Source organism: Taudactylus pleione, unplaced genomic scaffold (assembly GCF_031769625.1).
Source record: "Taudactylus pleione unplaced genomic scaffold, aTauple2 ptg000053l, whole genome shotgun sequence".
In the NCBI taxonomy this organism is placed as follows: domain Eukaryota; kingdom Metazoa; phylum Chordata; class Amphibia; order Anura; family Myobatrachidae; genus Taudactylus; species Taudactylus pleione.
Window position 1 is genome coordinate 35194084 of NW_028284455.1, and position 15814 is coordinate 35209897.

The 15814-nt window shown below is 39.0% G+C and overlaps 1 protein-coding gene across 1 annotated transcript in view; it reads left to right on the forward strand.

Annotated features, from left to right (window-relative positions):
• LOC148535363 (collagen alpha-4(VI) chain-like) overlaps positions 1-15814 on the forward strand; it is a 423891-nt gene that overhangs the window by 129676 nt on the left and 278401 nt on the right. The window contains 1 exon segment of the mRNA XM_088462796.1: positions 10396-10484. Within this exon segment, the coding sequence (XP_088318922.1) occupies positions 10409-10484 (76 nt within the window). The 5' untranslated portion in view covers positions 10396-10408.

Sequence of the window (15814 nt, forward strand, 5' to 3'; positions counted from 1 at the left end):
GTATCCTAACCCTACCCCTAAACCTAACCCTCCCCCCTCAGCCTAAACCTAACCCTCCCCCCTGCAGCCTAAACCTAACCCCACCGCACCCTAAACCTAACCCTCCCCCGCTAGTGCCTAAACCTCCCCCTAGTGCCTAACCCCTAACCCTCCCCGTAACCCCACTACTTACCGTTGGGATGCCGGTGGTCAGAGGCTGGCGCCGGGATTATTACTGGTGTCGGGATTCCGGCACCGCCATTGTGAGTGCCCGTATCCTGACAGCCGTGATTTAAACTACATCCCGATTCTAACTGTTTAATAACATCTCAATATATTACTTAAGGTCTCTGCTTTGATAAATGTACTTCTTTGCAGACTGGACCCATTATATATTACCAGCACAGGGACTGACTTTATATGTATACTGTACAGAATGAAAACCCTTGCAGCTGATCTTGCTGTAATTAACAAACATAGGGATACAACACAAAAATAAATTGCAGTGTAGTAAACCCTTATGGATACTGGATTTCAACCTCTATACGCACCTACCTATACCTTCTAAAACCTGCCTATAAACCTCTAAAATTTACGCTATTTGCGTATGCAGTCATACAGTAAAATAAAGACTTTAGACCTTGAATATGTGTTTCCAAAGCACAAAGTATTATTCAAGTAAAGTACAGTAAGTTACACACTGTGATCTAAAGACAATTTAGCGCAAAGAAATTATACAGACCCAAGGTACAGTTATACATACGCACGTGCTCTGGACCAGATACCGGCATCAGCAAGAAACCTCCGTCAAACAGCAATCAGCAAGAAGACTCCAGACTGGGGTCACAACCCACACATTTATACCCTTACAGAAACAGACAACACAATAGAGAAGTTTGTTGCTGATCCCATTGGTTCCCAATCGTGGTGCGTTTGTTACAGGGCATTTAACAGGTTGATTCAAATGGACACAGAACAGCCTCTAACAGCTTGTTGCCTCCGTTTCCCGCCTCATGCAAATCTAGGCTGTTGGTTTTACAATGTACATTCTGGTGCTTTAAGTCTCTACCGTCCATAAGTTGCAAATACATGTTGCGATCTTCTCACCGATGATAGCGGAAAGCTGTTGAGGAAGTGCAGATCGGTATAATACCAAACACGGCTTACTTATCACGTATTAAACCTTAGATACCAAAATAGTCTTTATTTCACAGTATTTGTAATAAATGTATAAAACTTGGATCTTATACTTTAAAGCTATGGAACTTTTTGTGTGAGTGTGCATTATGTAAGTATTAGGGATATGGGAAAAGACACTAGTTAACTTCGGGCAGATGCGTGCGCACTAGGCTAATGAGTAGTGTTTTCATACTGGGTCTTATGCATTCGCTAATATGCAACATGTTAACAGCGCAACTGTGTGTATTAATGTGTGTATGAGGTATGGTAAAAGATGTGATCGCCTGATGCTAATAATAGCATCGTAATATGTACTTAAGTGTGAGTTTAGCTAAAATGGCGCTGAGCGGCCATTCTCAAAATGGCGTCTTGCCTATCTCATTTCCAAAATGGAGTCTTGCGGCCATTCGCAAGATGGCGTCGTTTCGATCTTATTTTAAGCTGATCTTGTCTCAGCCAATTATCCAGCTTCGACACCCTGTAGAAATTATCAGCATGAAGACTAACTTTTGTGTACAGTACTCAAGTTGCCGTGCAGCTTCAAGATATTATACTTCTGGCTTGACTTGCTATGATTTACAAGGACACAGACAGTTTGTGGGTACAGAGCACTAGACTAAATTACTGTATATCAAATCCGCTGTAAATTACCAGCACAGGACTGACTATATATAGATAAAAGCTGATTTGCCATGCAGTTCTAAAAAATTGACTGCAGGTTAACTGTGCTATGCTTAGCAAGTAAAAAAAATAGTTAATGATTATGGCACTAAAATAATGTGCCATAATCATATGACTTGAAACTTAAACCCGTGCTGTACAATAAAAGTCAATGCACGATGAGTGTTCTATACATGGATTTGACAGTTATAATCAGATCACACAACACAACATTTGAATGAGACAGCAGGCAGATAGCTGAGACACTGACACGCATTTCGCTGTTTAACTTTAATTAGGATACAGACCGACTGGATACCAGAAACCAGGAACACTAGAGAACAGGTAGTGAGCCTAATACTCTGGCACACATCTGTGCTGAGAGTCCCTTTAAATAGGCTTATCAGTTTTCAAATTGGCAGCTATCTGATATCAGTGGTCATGTGAACGTCCCTTTAAGACCTTTGCAGAACTACAGTATGTGGCTGATCCTATAGCGTGTCACCTGCACACCTACAGTACATCAGTATCTGTATCTGCTGGGAGTGTGGAGAAGCAGCTACCAGCAGCTATGACTATCAGACTTTAAGTGATCCCGGGTATCACCTGACAGGTTAAGCAATTTTTTCAGTAGATTGAACTATTGACTTAATTTTGCAAATAGTGCCAGCGACAAACTGCTGGAGGTTTCCTGATCTCTATGATATTTGTTATGTCTGGGGATTGTTTGAAGGTATGATTCATGTTCCATGTGTCTCCTTGTTCTAACTGAACCACTCCAACTGCAGCTGCATAGAAATACCAGCTGCCACTGACAAATGTATTATTTAATATTAGAGGCCAATAATGCTGCGCAATAGCCACCCACACTATCCAACCAACCCGCACTATTATGCCACTACCTTTGGTATCATATGTTCCCCTAGCATGCAAGTTCATTGGTCAGGGCTATCTCTTCCTTATGTCTTATGTTATTGTATGTCATTTGTTTGTGTCATGTCACAAATTAAAAGGTAACGTAATACTGATTAATGTATGGCAAAGATTTCTTGTGCCAATAGCACTTTTTATGTCTACTTAGATCAGACAGGTTACTTTTGAACTCAGTGAGTTCAAAAGTACTCTTACTTAATATTACTCTTAAATAATATTTAGCAGCTAAGGGGGGAGTTTTTATTTCATTTCGGCAGTATTTCATCTGGCATTGCATACCGATTGCCTTAATAGAATGCATAGCCTGTAACAGTACAAATGTCTTCCCGCATTGTAAATCTGCCAGTAATAAAATACATTATTTACCATTGTACTAAGCTGCATGTTTTAATGAATTCCGCTACATACAGCCTTTTAACATGCACCATGGGGCTTCTAGCAAATGCTGATGTGTGGTCCACATCTCTGCCTAGACACACAAGCGCAGTGCTTTAATGATTGCAGATTGACGGTTGATAAAGTGAGTTGTTTCAGTATTTATATTACTCCTTACAGAAGGGAAATGATGTGTCCAGCCAGAAACCTTATAAGTCACAGCTGCTAAACAGCTGCTTAGAAATAGTGTGCATGACTGTAATGTGCACGTTTGTAAATATCGTAGTATAATAGTGGGCAGGGTAGAGATCCTCTAGTCTTTAGGGTACTTTAATGAGTGATTGAGTTGAATTTAGTTTAATAAGCCAGTATGTTGCCCTTATAAGGAAAAATGATCCGTCTAGTTACCCACTGTCATTAAGAAAATGCCAGGCACAATGCAGTATTTAACCAGAAAGTGAATTGAGCAGGCAGTGTCCCAAAGATGCTGCTGTAAGGAAGTGGTTATCATTATGTTCCGTCCCATAAATGTTTGAATGCTTTGCGAGTAAGAGACAATTAAAAGCATTATTTTTATCGCCAGTGGGTATCCGCCATTGGGCCAAGTATGCTCTTGGGCATACTTGCCTACACTCCCAGAATGTCCAGGAGGCTACCAAATCTCGGGTGGCATTCCCAGACTTCCATAAAAGTAGGCTAGTCTGTAATAACATCCAACTACAAATAGGCATAAACTTAAGAAATGTTTTCCTCTGAACTAAAACAACTTTTATTATCTAACCTACTAGTAATATGGACCCAGCATATGTTGGGTAATCTCAGCCCCACTCACGCCCAGAGGCTGCTGTAATACTTACCTGTGATGGCGCTAAAGGGTTCTCATTTCCTGGCCTGTCCAGTCTTTGTCTTGGCAGTGAGAGCTGCCAGCGGGGAGGGGGGTAGCCTTAGCCAATTATTAAGAATTATGTACAGTATATCACTTGCAAAAAAAATGTGTACACGTATTGAAAACATTATATAATATTGCAGCAATATATTAACATTAATACCAATTGTCAGTGTTTTCTATTGTTCACACTATAGGATCACAACTACTAATGGGGATCGAAGTGTCTAAAAATAACAATGTGACAGTGGGTTTCATGTTAGTGAAGATTCATGGACTGCCATACTCCTGATTTGATATAAAAATTATTAGAATAATACAAAGAAGATATAACTTGTAAACATCTTTGTTTATTGTAATAATTTTTTTAATTTACACTCACCAGCTTTGTGGAGCTCCCTGAAGCAGCAACAGTTCAGCCTCACTTCTCCACTTCTGTATGATCAGACAATGCTTGCAGAGCTGGGGGTAGGGCCACACCACAGGCAGTAAGCTGCACAGAAAGAGAGCTAATAGAGGCATGAGTATGAGGGACGTGTCTTGAGCACTGATGGACACCTTTGATGTGTCATGTGACCAGGAAGTGCCCTGAAGTGTTTAGAGATCGGAGCTGAGTCAGTAGCAGCAAGAGAAGACACAATGATGCAGGTAGGAGAATCAATGGAAACAGACAGGCTCCCAGCACTCAGACCCATCTCCATGTGTGCCTTCCCAGCCACTGACCTCCCCGTATGTCACTGGTAAACATGTATATACCGGGGGCGGGGGGTCTTACCCTGTTTTCTCTCTGAACCATTCCTTAGAAGTCATGTCTGTGCTGATGGTCAGCAGTTCTGCTTCATTCAGCATCTCATAGTGATCACGCTGGTGTGGCAGTGTGCTGACCTCAGAGCAGATGATCAGTAACGGTGGACAGTGGATAGAGGTGACCCTTTACTAATACACACACCCATCAGCCATAACATTAAAACTAGAGATGAGCGGGTTCAGATTAGTTCGGATTTTCACGCCAAGTTCGGATTTTTCCCGCCAAAAAAAAAGTCCAGGAATAATGATGTTTGTCCATGAAAGATGAAGTTTTGCCTCTTTCTGAGACCCGATTTTTGGCGGGAAAAATCTGAACTTGGCGGGAAAACCCAAACTAATCCGAATCCGCTCATCTCTAATTAAAACCACCTGCCTAATATTGTGTAGAACCACCTCGTACAGTGGCGGATTGGGCCACCGGGATATCGGGTTCCCGCTGGGCTGGCTCAGATGTGCCTTGACCCCTCCTCTGTCAGGGCAAGGGAGGGGTCCTAGTGCCTCCGCTGCATGAAAGGAAGCTCAGGTTCAGTGTTTATCACTAGCTGTAACATCTACATGGATACCAGAATCCAAGGTTTCCTAGCAGGACTATGCCTCCACCAGTTTACCTTCTTCCCATAGTGCTCCAGTGGTATAACAGGGCTTTAACTGTGCCGCCCTGGCACCCTAAACACATGACTTCATAGTGTTACACATAGGGGACGAGGATGCCAGCTCCGCCACCGTCTCTGGTAAGTAGAGCATTGCCCGGAGTGCCCTGAGAATGCTTCAGGCAGCTCCACAGGCTGCAAGGTGCCTTGCCTGGGTGTCCCTTGGACACTTAGGGCAGCTCTGCAGTAGCGCTAATGGCTGCAAGGTGCCGTCTGGGTACCCTGCAAGCCACATGCAGGTGTTGTAAAGCAGCGACAGTGCCGCTCACAGAGCTCTGTGCGGCGGCACCACTTGCACACCCCTAGTTACGGCCCTGCTGAGCTCTGACAGATATTTGATGCCTTTGTAATGTTCATGTACCCTGCTGTACTGTGAAAATTCTTATGGACCTCACCACACAAAGAGTTCTTATATTTACAAAATAAAGAGGAAAACCATAAATGTAATACATTGGTAAACTCATTGAACTATTGCGGACTTTGGAAGAATGTATTGCATTTGAATTTGTATTTACAAGGTATATGAATATTTCAAAATGTAAGTTTTGAAAAAACTTTGATTGTGCATATTTTGTGAATTCTATATTAATCTATGTCAAATTCCGAATCTGCTGCAACATAATGAGAAAAATATGTTGGCTGTTGAATATTTTAGAACTCAAATGGAGGTGATTCAGTTCTTTTATCCGGGCGTGCCCGACGGAGCAATTACTTTGTTACTGAGGTGGTCGGCAGAAATGAGCGAGAAGTTGGCACTTTAGGCATCCAAAGCAGTACTCTAGATGGAATTAGCCGCTTTGCGTGGCTAAACCTAATGCTGTCGGTGGCACACACGGCACAGGCGCCCAAACAGAGCAACAATTGAATTGCTCCATTGGGTGCCATCAGTTAAGGCGCCTGATAAAAGAATTGAATCATTCCCTAAATGTGAGATGATTTAAGCTTCAATTGTAATTCTCCAAAAGATATGGTCTAGCATTAAAGTTTTGAAATCAATGATTTTTAATGTAGACTACCTTCAAAGGTATCATTGCAACATTATTGTTATATTTACTTGCATAAGTACGCTACCTACTCATCTATGTTAACACATGTATGCTTTTTATGTGACTTATTTTACCACTGTTAAAAACAAGTCATACAGCAGGGTAGACACAGTTTAAATATTTATTTATAGAAAGGTTCAACAAAAGTATACTTATTATACAGACAATAGAAGATAAGTAAAAGCATCTCACACATATAAACAGAAGCACGGCATACAGATGTGTCCACATACATCTAGTCTCCTTGCGCGTTAAACAGCCCTAGTCGCGCCATGCCATGACAAGGGAGAGCATAACATAAGTATACAATAATAACCCAAAGCTGCTTGTGTCGTCCCATTCGCATCGCTGTGCGAATTAAACGCATCTGAAGGGAAAAGATCGCACGAAAAGACGCTCTGCACTACCGAGTCACACGATGCTCACGTGACTTAAAGTACACAGAGGATAGATGTGTATGAACACATCTGTATACAAAATATTTGACAAGGGAGAACATAAACATAAGTATACAATAATAACCCAATTATCAATGAAAAGCACATGGAAAATACTGTACATGTCAGTAATATCTGCAGATTTAGAAGAACAAGAAACATATAAATGAATTAATATAACCCCCCATGTTTCAAAAAGTTGGAGACCCTCTAGTAAGTGTTTCCAAGTGATACGGGGAGGTTAAACTCATTTAATGTCATATAGTCGCCTTGACAGTAAAGCTGGCCACACATTAGACCAACTTCCATCCAACCATCAAACTAGTTGATTGGTTGGAATGAAAATCTGGTAATGTATGGGAGTAAATGATGATCAGCAATTTGTTCCAAAATGCCAGAGATTAATAATTTGTTCAACTGCATGCATGCCGCTATAATATCTATCAAATACACCTAGAGTGCCAAGTATCCATACCAGCTGAATATTTAAGGCTGGGCGTCGTCTTGTATGTATATAAGTAAAGAGGTAGAATATGACCTCAATCATGGCTGACTACACAATACCCTATCAAACTGGCATGTTTTTCCACTTGAAACAAATGTGAGACCACTTTCTTCACATAACTATTAACCTGGAAATAAGAAAATAAGGAAATAGATATATTTGTTTTAAAGTTGGAAGTGAGAGAAAGGGAACCAACAAGTATGATCTAAATGCCAAGAATAAAACAGTGAGGAAGCATTTCCACCTTGAAATTCTGGATTGTGGATGAATGGTTAAAAAGATTAAAGTGTGTTGTGCTCAAACCAAGACATTTCCAAGAAAGTATCCAGGCATAGCATGTTTTGGCAATTAATGAGTTCTCAGATTGTTCAACACCAAAATTCCAAAAGTTATCACCACCTCCTATCCAATCCATGGCATATCTGTAATCGGCAGCTAAAGCATAATCCTTGAAATAAGGATGGTTAACCAAGTTCAGTGGTTGTAATTTGAAGAAAGACACAGGGGTGTTTATTATCTCGTATACATTTATCAACTGCCTTGTTATGAAGCTTAAGATCATCCTGGCATAGTAAGAATGCCAATATTTGGATAGGGTATAAGAGGCAGGGCAAACTATCTCAAGTAAATGGCATTGACTAAGGTATGAGAGAGGGAGATGAGCTCGATCTTTTGAAGTCCAATTGCATTTGATGGATGTGGGGAGGGAAATTTATGGAGTATAGCTATGACGGATGTACCGACATACTATAAAACCAATATTTTGTAAGTAATAGCAGAGACTGCTCATTTAAAAGAAAAAGAGGAACCCCAGCCTATCATTGCCTCCCCATGGAACGCCAAAGCCTCAGTTTTAGTAGTGTTGACAAGAAAGCCAGAGATAGAGTGGGAATCAGTTAATGTGATGAGCAGTGAGGGAAGTGAATTTGAGGGGTTGTGGAGATATAATAACAAGTTGTCTGCAAAAGCTGATACCTTTATATTGTTATCTGCAATAGGGTTACCCTGCCAGGCTGGATCTTTAACAAAGTTTCTAATAAGTGGGTCAAGAGCAAGATAAAAAAGCAGAGTAGAGAGAGGTTACCATTGCCTTATGTCACTATATAGATGAAAAGCGTTTGTGTTCCTTTCATTGATTTTGAGAAAGGCCATTAGTTGACAATTAAAGCATCTGAAGCTAGTGTACAAAGTCAGGGCCAATGTGCTGCATATGGAGGACTCACAAACTATACATATGTCATGTTTGGTTTTCTGTAGATGGGATTGTATGAGAGCCACCACTAAGATTCGAATATTATGTACTGAAGTACGTCTTTGGTCTTATCCTGCCTGAGAGGGTGAAGTAGGCAGGGTAGGAGTTTTATAAACGTTGTGCTATTAGTTTACAAAATAATTGCAAGTCTTGGTTTAACAACTATATAGGATCCGGTACAATAGTACCAAGGAGTGGTCCTTACGCGGTTTAGGCACAATTATTATCCGAGCCAAATTGAAATGAGGTTGAGAGTTGTTACCATTTAACATAGAATTAAATAAAGAGAGATATGGGACAAGGTGAGGGACCATGATTTTATAATACTCTGCACTGAAGCCATCAGTGCTGGGGGATTTACCTTTGGGTAACATTTTGATTTGAGCTAAAAGCTCCTGTTCTGTGATCAGCTAAGTAAAGAAAACCGTCTGCCTTAGTAAGAGTCCGTTGCCTCTTTCAAGAATTTCATGCCTGCTGGAATGCTGGCTTTCTTACAGAGGGAAGGGTGGAACTTGGGGAGGGCAGAGATAAGGGAGCAGACAGTACAGTAGCTAAAAGGCAAAAAGTACTGGTTTTCACAGGCATTAGACACATTTTAGAAAATAGCTGCTGAAAGTGTTTTGACCCAGTGGCAAATAAGGAAGCAACATATGCCTTAAAAAGTGTTATTTCAACATTCAACATTTCATATTCAATAAAATAATGTTGGTGAAATTGTTTAATTTGCTCATATTTACCCGCAAATATTTACAGAGTGAAACGAGAAAGCTTATTTTTGAATTGCATAGAATTTTTTTTTACTTTGTTTGTAATATTATTACAATTCCCAAGGGGATGTGACTTATTGGGCCAAATGTAAAAGGCCCGATATGGAAAAGGTAATTTTGCCTTTAGAAAGATTGTCTTTTTAAATCCTGTGTCCAATTAGCTGAATTGAGATCTATTACATTTGACCCATATATACTATATATTCAATTTCTATATATTTTCTTTACTACGCAACTAGACCTCAAATGACGTTGCTCTTTAAGACCAGCTGTATATTATTAAAATGCCTGAGTGATATGCATCAGTCTCAGAAGTCCTGGCAGTGGCCAGTGGCATTGGTTATGATATTATTATGAATACACATTTTTAATGTGATAAGCCACCTTGATTACACTGTACATTTGTAATATCTAATAAAAGTTTTACTGTACTTCATACTATTCATATCGGTATGAGCATACTGTAATTTGTACATTCCTCAGATGATCCCTCCTGGGTTTTTGAAAAATTCTATGACTAGAGTGATCTGTTTATCAGCTGTCTCATGGAGATTACAGACTGATTGATATGTTGGATGAAAGTATCTGGTCAAACTTGCTTTCATGTGACAGTATTCTAGAATGTAGAACACACCCCCACCACTCTGATATAAGGAGTATGTAATTGGAAGACTTGAGACTGCACAGATTATTTACATTCATATTTTTTTTTACATTAATATAATTATTTAAAGAATGTAACTAACAGTTGACTGTGCAATTACTGCATGCAGATATAATGAGGTCCAAGATTAATAAATTGTAGGATTTTTAAATGAGAGAAAACATACTGGACACACAGTTGAAGGAGAATGTATGCTTTTCTCTAGCATGAATTTAGCATTTTAATTTATATTTCACTTTCCTTTTTAATTTCTAGATTTCTTTACAAAATGGGAGTCTGGAGAACATTCTTATTCTTCCTATATTTAGGTCACACAATCTGTGGCACACACTCACAGAAAACTGGTAAGTACATTTACATCTCTTACGCAGTGTACATTTAGAGTCTGGCTTGTTCACACCTATCTCCTTTTTTGCATTTTCTCACATTAATAAAAGTCTGAACAACGGAATAATAACTAGGACAAGTAAGAGCTATTTGAATAATCTCCGTCATTGCATTCTAAAGCCATGTTTAAAATAAATCTCATGTGCTACTGTGTCTTTGGATTGTATTGGTAAAAATCTTTTACTGGGAATTGCATGGATTTGGAGGCCAGGGTGCAATATTTGGCACATTCTCATCTGATAATATAGTTTGTGAAGATTGTCGCATCTCTTACTGAGTGTGGGAAGAAGGGGAAATAGGAGCATCTTCATGCAGTGTCTTACTGGGGCATCATCACGAAGTGCCCACCAGGGAATGCAGTGGTACAGGCCCAACTTAAGAGTTGTGGGCAGCCTCCAGAGGGGTTGTGGCCAGCCGTCACAGAGATACTTGGCCAACCATTAGTGAATGCAAATAACAGGGTCCCTTTATAAAGGAGGGGAAAGGGGTGTGTCAGGACCACCCACTTTGATTGGCAGGAGGGCTAATCTTGGTGTAGCTTTCATAGAAAAAAAACAGGCACCCAAGTTCATCCATGATCCTGCTCCACAAATTACTGACCCTAGAGGAGGGTGTGTGGACCCAGGCAATGGCATTTCCCCTTTACATCTGTGGGCACTCCGACCCTGTCTATAGGTTCAGACAGTGAGAATTCTTCATCTGAACCTATGGGTGCTGTTGATTTCCTTTGCATGTACTGTGCTATTCTGGGCTGCAACTAGTCATCCTGAGTGAAGCCAAGCTACCGACTATACTTTCAATTTTTTTCTTTATCCATTTTCCAGGCATGCATTATAGGAATACTTATTTGCTTATTTTGAACAGTGTAATAACATTTAAATACACAAAAGTGATATATCTAATAAAGACAAACTTGATGTCCACTCACTCTAATGATTAATGTAATATATACAGTATGTTAAGCTTAACTGGGCTGTATTTTAATAGAAAAAGATAAAAATTGAGATGAAAGAAGTATTTTTAAAAAGGCAGTGTTAATCACTACAGTACATAACGAACATATCATTAGGAATGTCTTTACACTGTCCGATTCCTCCACTCTGACAGCGAATATGACCTTGATCTATTTACCTATGTACCTCTTTGGGACACTAAGCAGGTTCAAAATGCCTTCTACACTACTGAACAGCCGTTTTGTGCTTTGTAACTTACCTCCATAGAGTCATCAGTTTTGTAGAATTACTAATCTTACAGTCTGTTCTATAATGACCTGAGAAGGGGAAGAAACCCCTGCCAGACTAGTAGTGAAATTATTAGACCATTTTTTTTGTCTATTTTACGTCTTTAATCTGTTTCCCCAGTCGTCAAATTTTAATGCCTTGGGCACTTTCCAAACCATCTAGTATAAATTATTATCATTTACATTCCTCACTGTCACACATGTAAGAAAAGGATGCTGCTACATCATTGCTCTGGGCATGGAGTTCTGCCCCAAATCATCCTACTCTAATCATAACTAATCCAAAATAGGACTTTCATTTTGGGAAATCTGTTCAGCCTACTATATAGATTATGATCTACATGCTACCCTGGAGAGATAGGCGGGTGTGAGAAACAATTACAACAAGTACATCTCCCCCAGATTGTCAGTGCCACAATCTGAGGGAGATGTACTAAGCCTTGAAAAGTGATAAAGAGTTAAAGTGGAGTGGAGTGATAAAGTACCAACCAATCAGTTCCTAATTGCCATTATTCAAATACAGCCTGTAAAGTGACAGTTAGGAGCTGATTGGTTGGAACTTTCACACGTTTCAAGGCTTAGTACATCTCCCCCAGAGCTTCTTCCAAACCCCTTATTAATATTTCTGTAGTCTTTCTCCTTCCCAGCCCATATAATCTAATGTACAAAGCAAACATGCGGTAAAAATGACATAAAAAGCACAAAATATCAAGAATAAAAACTACAAAAACTTTACACAAAACCTTATCTTGAAGAAAGTATTTATATAAAGAAAATTGTGCAGAAAAAAATGTACTGTAGGATTGCTTAAATCATGTCAAAATCATATTGTATGTTTATAAAGTATGAATCCAATGTGTCACGTTACAATAATTATATCTCTCAATGCTTGATAATTTACCACCAAATTTGAGATTTATCGGCTCAAAAAAAATTTAAGACACGGTTGGCCTGATTCTGAGGCGTGTGCAGTGCCAATATTTGTAACAAATTTAAACACAGAAAGAGCCAATTTCATTGGGCGTTTCTGGTAGGTAACGGGGTTGGCTAGTTAGGTGACGCAGTTGCAATGGCACCGAGGGCCTTGTTCCGATGGACATTCTGAGCAACCGTAGGGCTATGAAAAGAAAAAAATTGCGTTCTTACCCAGTGATAATCAGGGTATAGGAAGGCAGCTCACCAGGGGTTTAACCAATTCCCCTTTAAGGCGAATGCCTCAAAACAATGTAATAGTAAAAAGTGTGGTCAGCGTCTTTTCTAACCCATAATACGATTATCCAACTAAGAAAAAATGTTATGATAAACAAATTTATTGCATGAATACAATAAGTATGAGATACAATAGGTATAAAACACTATCCAATACAATATGTCTGTTCTACATAAGCTAAAATAGATGAAGAATCTTCACAACATGGATTCAATATATCAGTTATCGTTATATACAATAACCGATGGATGTAATGTGTAGTAGCAGATGGATATTGTAGAACACCCCAGTGGGTCCATTGGTGGTTGTCACAGTGAATATCCTCTGCTTAAGATCATAACCCCCATGGGCAGGATATCCGGAATGTCCTGTTTGAGCTATGATATCCTGACTCCAATATGCTGAGATATGAAATAGTCCCAGACTGACTGATGGAACGGGTGAGAGTGCCAGCAGTGGGATGTGCCGCTCAAATGGCAAGGGTAAGTGCTTGGTAGTCTGGTCCTCAGGCAATGGAGTAGCAGCAAATTAGGCTGTAAATTCACCCTCACACTAGTGGAGTGTTGTTATAAAAAAAGGTTTGTTTTCCCTTTGCCCAATTTGTACTACAATCATATAATCTAGATATGTCTAATGCTTGCTTCTAGTTCTCAGAATTATAACAATTTTTTGGAAGGCTTTTAAATTGGAATAAGGATATCCAATGTACTTACCTACAGTACTTGGTGTTGTAAATATATTCATATATATCTTTGTTGTTATGAGATTCTTGGATATTATGTATTGTGTTTTATATTTACTAGATTGTTAAAGGAAGACTTTCAGTATGCTGCTAGATTCTAAGGGGTATATTTACTAAAGTGAGAGTTTTTAGAAGTGGAGATGTTGCCCATAGCAACCAATCAGATTCTACCTAACATTTATCTAGCACCTTCTAGAATATGATAGCTAGAATCTGATTGGTTGCTATGGGCAACATCTCCGCTTCTAAAAACTTAAGTAAATATACCCATAAGAATAAATGCGAAGCAGCCTATATAGGCTCACTACAACCATTGTCTCTGTTACAAAGTCCCCCCCCCCCTATTTACATTATATGATGTTACCAGCAATGCTAATGAGAGGGGACATTAATGGTAATCTAATTGTATTATTTAGCAATAGTTCCAGTACAGATTAAGTATATAAAATAGTTAAAATACATAACTTATAAAATACAGGTTGAGTCTCCCATATCCAAAATGCTTGGGACCAGGGGTATTTTGGATAACGGAATATTCCGCATTTTGGACTATTTGCATACCATAATAAAATATCATGGGAATGGGACCCCAATATATACACAGAATGCATTTATGTGTTATATACACCTTATACACATAGCCTGCAGGTCATTTTATACAATATTTTCAATAATTTTGTGGCTCAAACAAAGTTTGTGTACAGAAATGAAATTAATTTATGTTTCATATACACCTTATACACACATCCTGAAGGTAATTTTAGACATTATTTTTAATAATTTGTGCTTTAGACAAAGTTTGTGTACATTGAACCAACAAAAATCAAAGGTTTTATTATCTCAGTCATGCCAAAATAACTCTGTATTTCGGAATATTTGGATATGGGAGACTCAACCTGTAATACTAATTATGATGATGAGAATTTTTTTTTAAGGATTAGCAAACCCTCTATAGTTTTTGTTATGTTTTGTATTTAAATATATGGTACAGTAATTGTAACATATTTATATTAGTAAAGAAACAATTCTAAATGCATTTACAGTACTCGTTTACATTTACTTTTAACTGGCAGCATCAAACCACATAGGTCAGCTGACTCTGATCCTTAGTGTAGCCAGTGATCCTGTGAAGATTGTTCCATTGTAAATGTGATCAAATTGCTACATATCTGATGCTCAGAGACATAAAGGCCACTGTGTCAGCCATGAGAAAGACTTCTATAAAATGTGTTTTCAAAAACAAAAAAGGGTTCGTATGAAACGTCTTGTTCCATGGCCTTAGTGGAAAGTCATAACTCTTTTATATGACAGTATTTTTATTAGCATTCAACTTAATTTAATAACATAATGCTGTAAGTACGGCTTATTTTGCCCTTATTGGGACAGGAAAATACTGCATATTTATTCCTAATTGCCATATTTATTTGAATAATTACTTTAGTGGGAAATGCTATATTTGTAATGGATTTGGGGTTGAAGAGACAAATATAATTCCCATGTATTACATAGGAGAACTATTCTACATCTTAGATTAAACACAACATGCCTACATACTCATACACAGAGTAAGAACACTTCTACAGCAAGATACATCCTTAATGCATCCCTGTACAGCATCAAAAATTTACTCTAATTAAAAAAATATATAAACATTTGTAAGTTTATTTTCTACAAATGTATATATTCTGCAGAGAGGTCCATACGCTATATTGCTGATTCTGAGTCACAAATTACAATGCACACGGATCTGGCGGATCTCGGCAATACTGCACATGGGCCAAAGAAAGAAATTGGCTTCTGCGCCTGCGCCAGAACAGGTATCTGCGCATAAACGGAGACCGCTAGTGTATATGGATTGATCCATCCATTGATGCATCACATCGTGAAATGTGTGTTTCTGGGAGGTAATTGGGCTGCGACCATACGATCACACAGAACTCTTCTGTTTCATGGGAGTGTCATGGGAGTGTTGCGGGCTTGTAAGCTAATTTCCCTGCCCAATTGTGGCGTACAGAAGAGATGGGATGCCTATATAGGCCAGATTGTTTGCACCCGGCATGGGGCCGATACTAATGGAGACGACTACGGCCGTAAG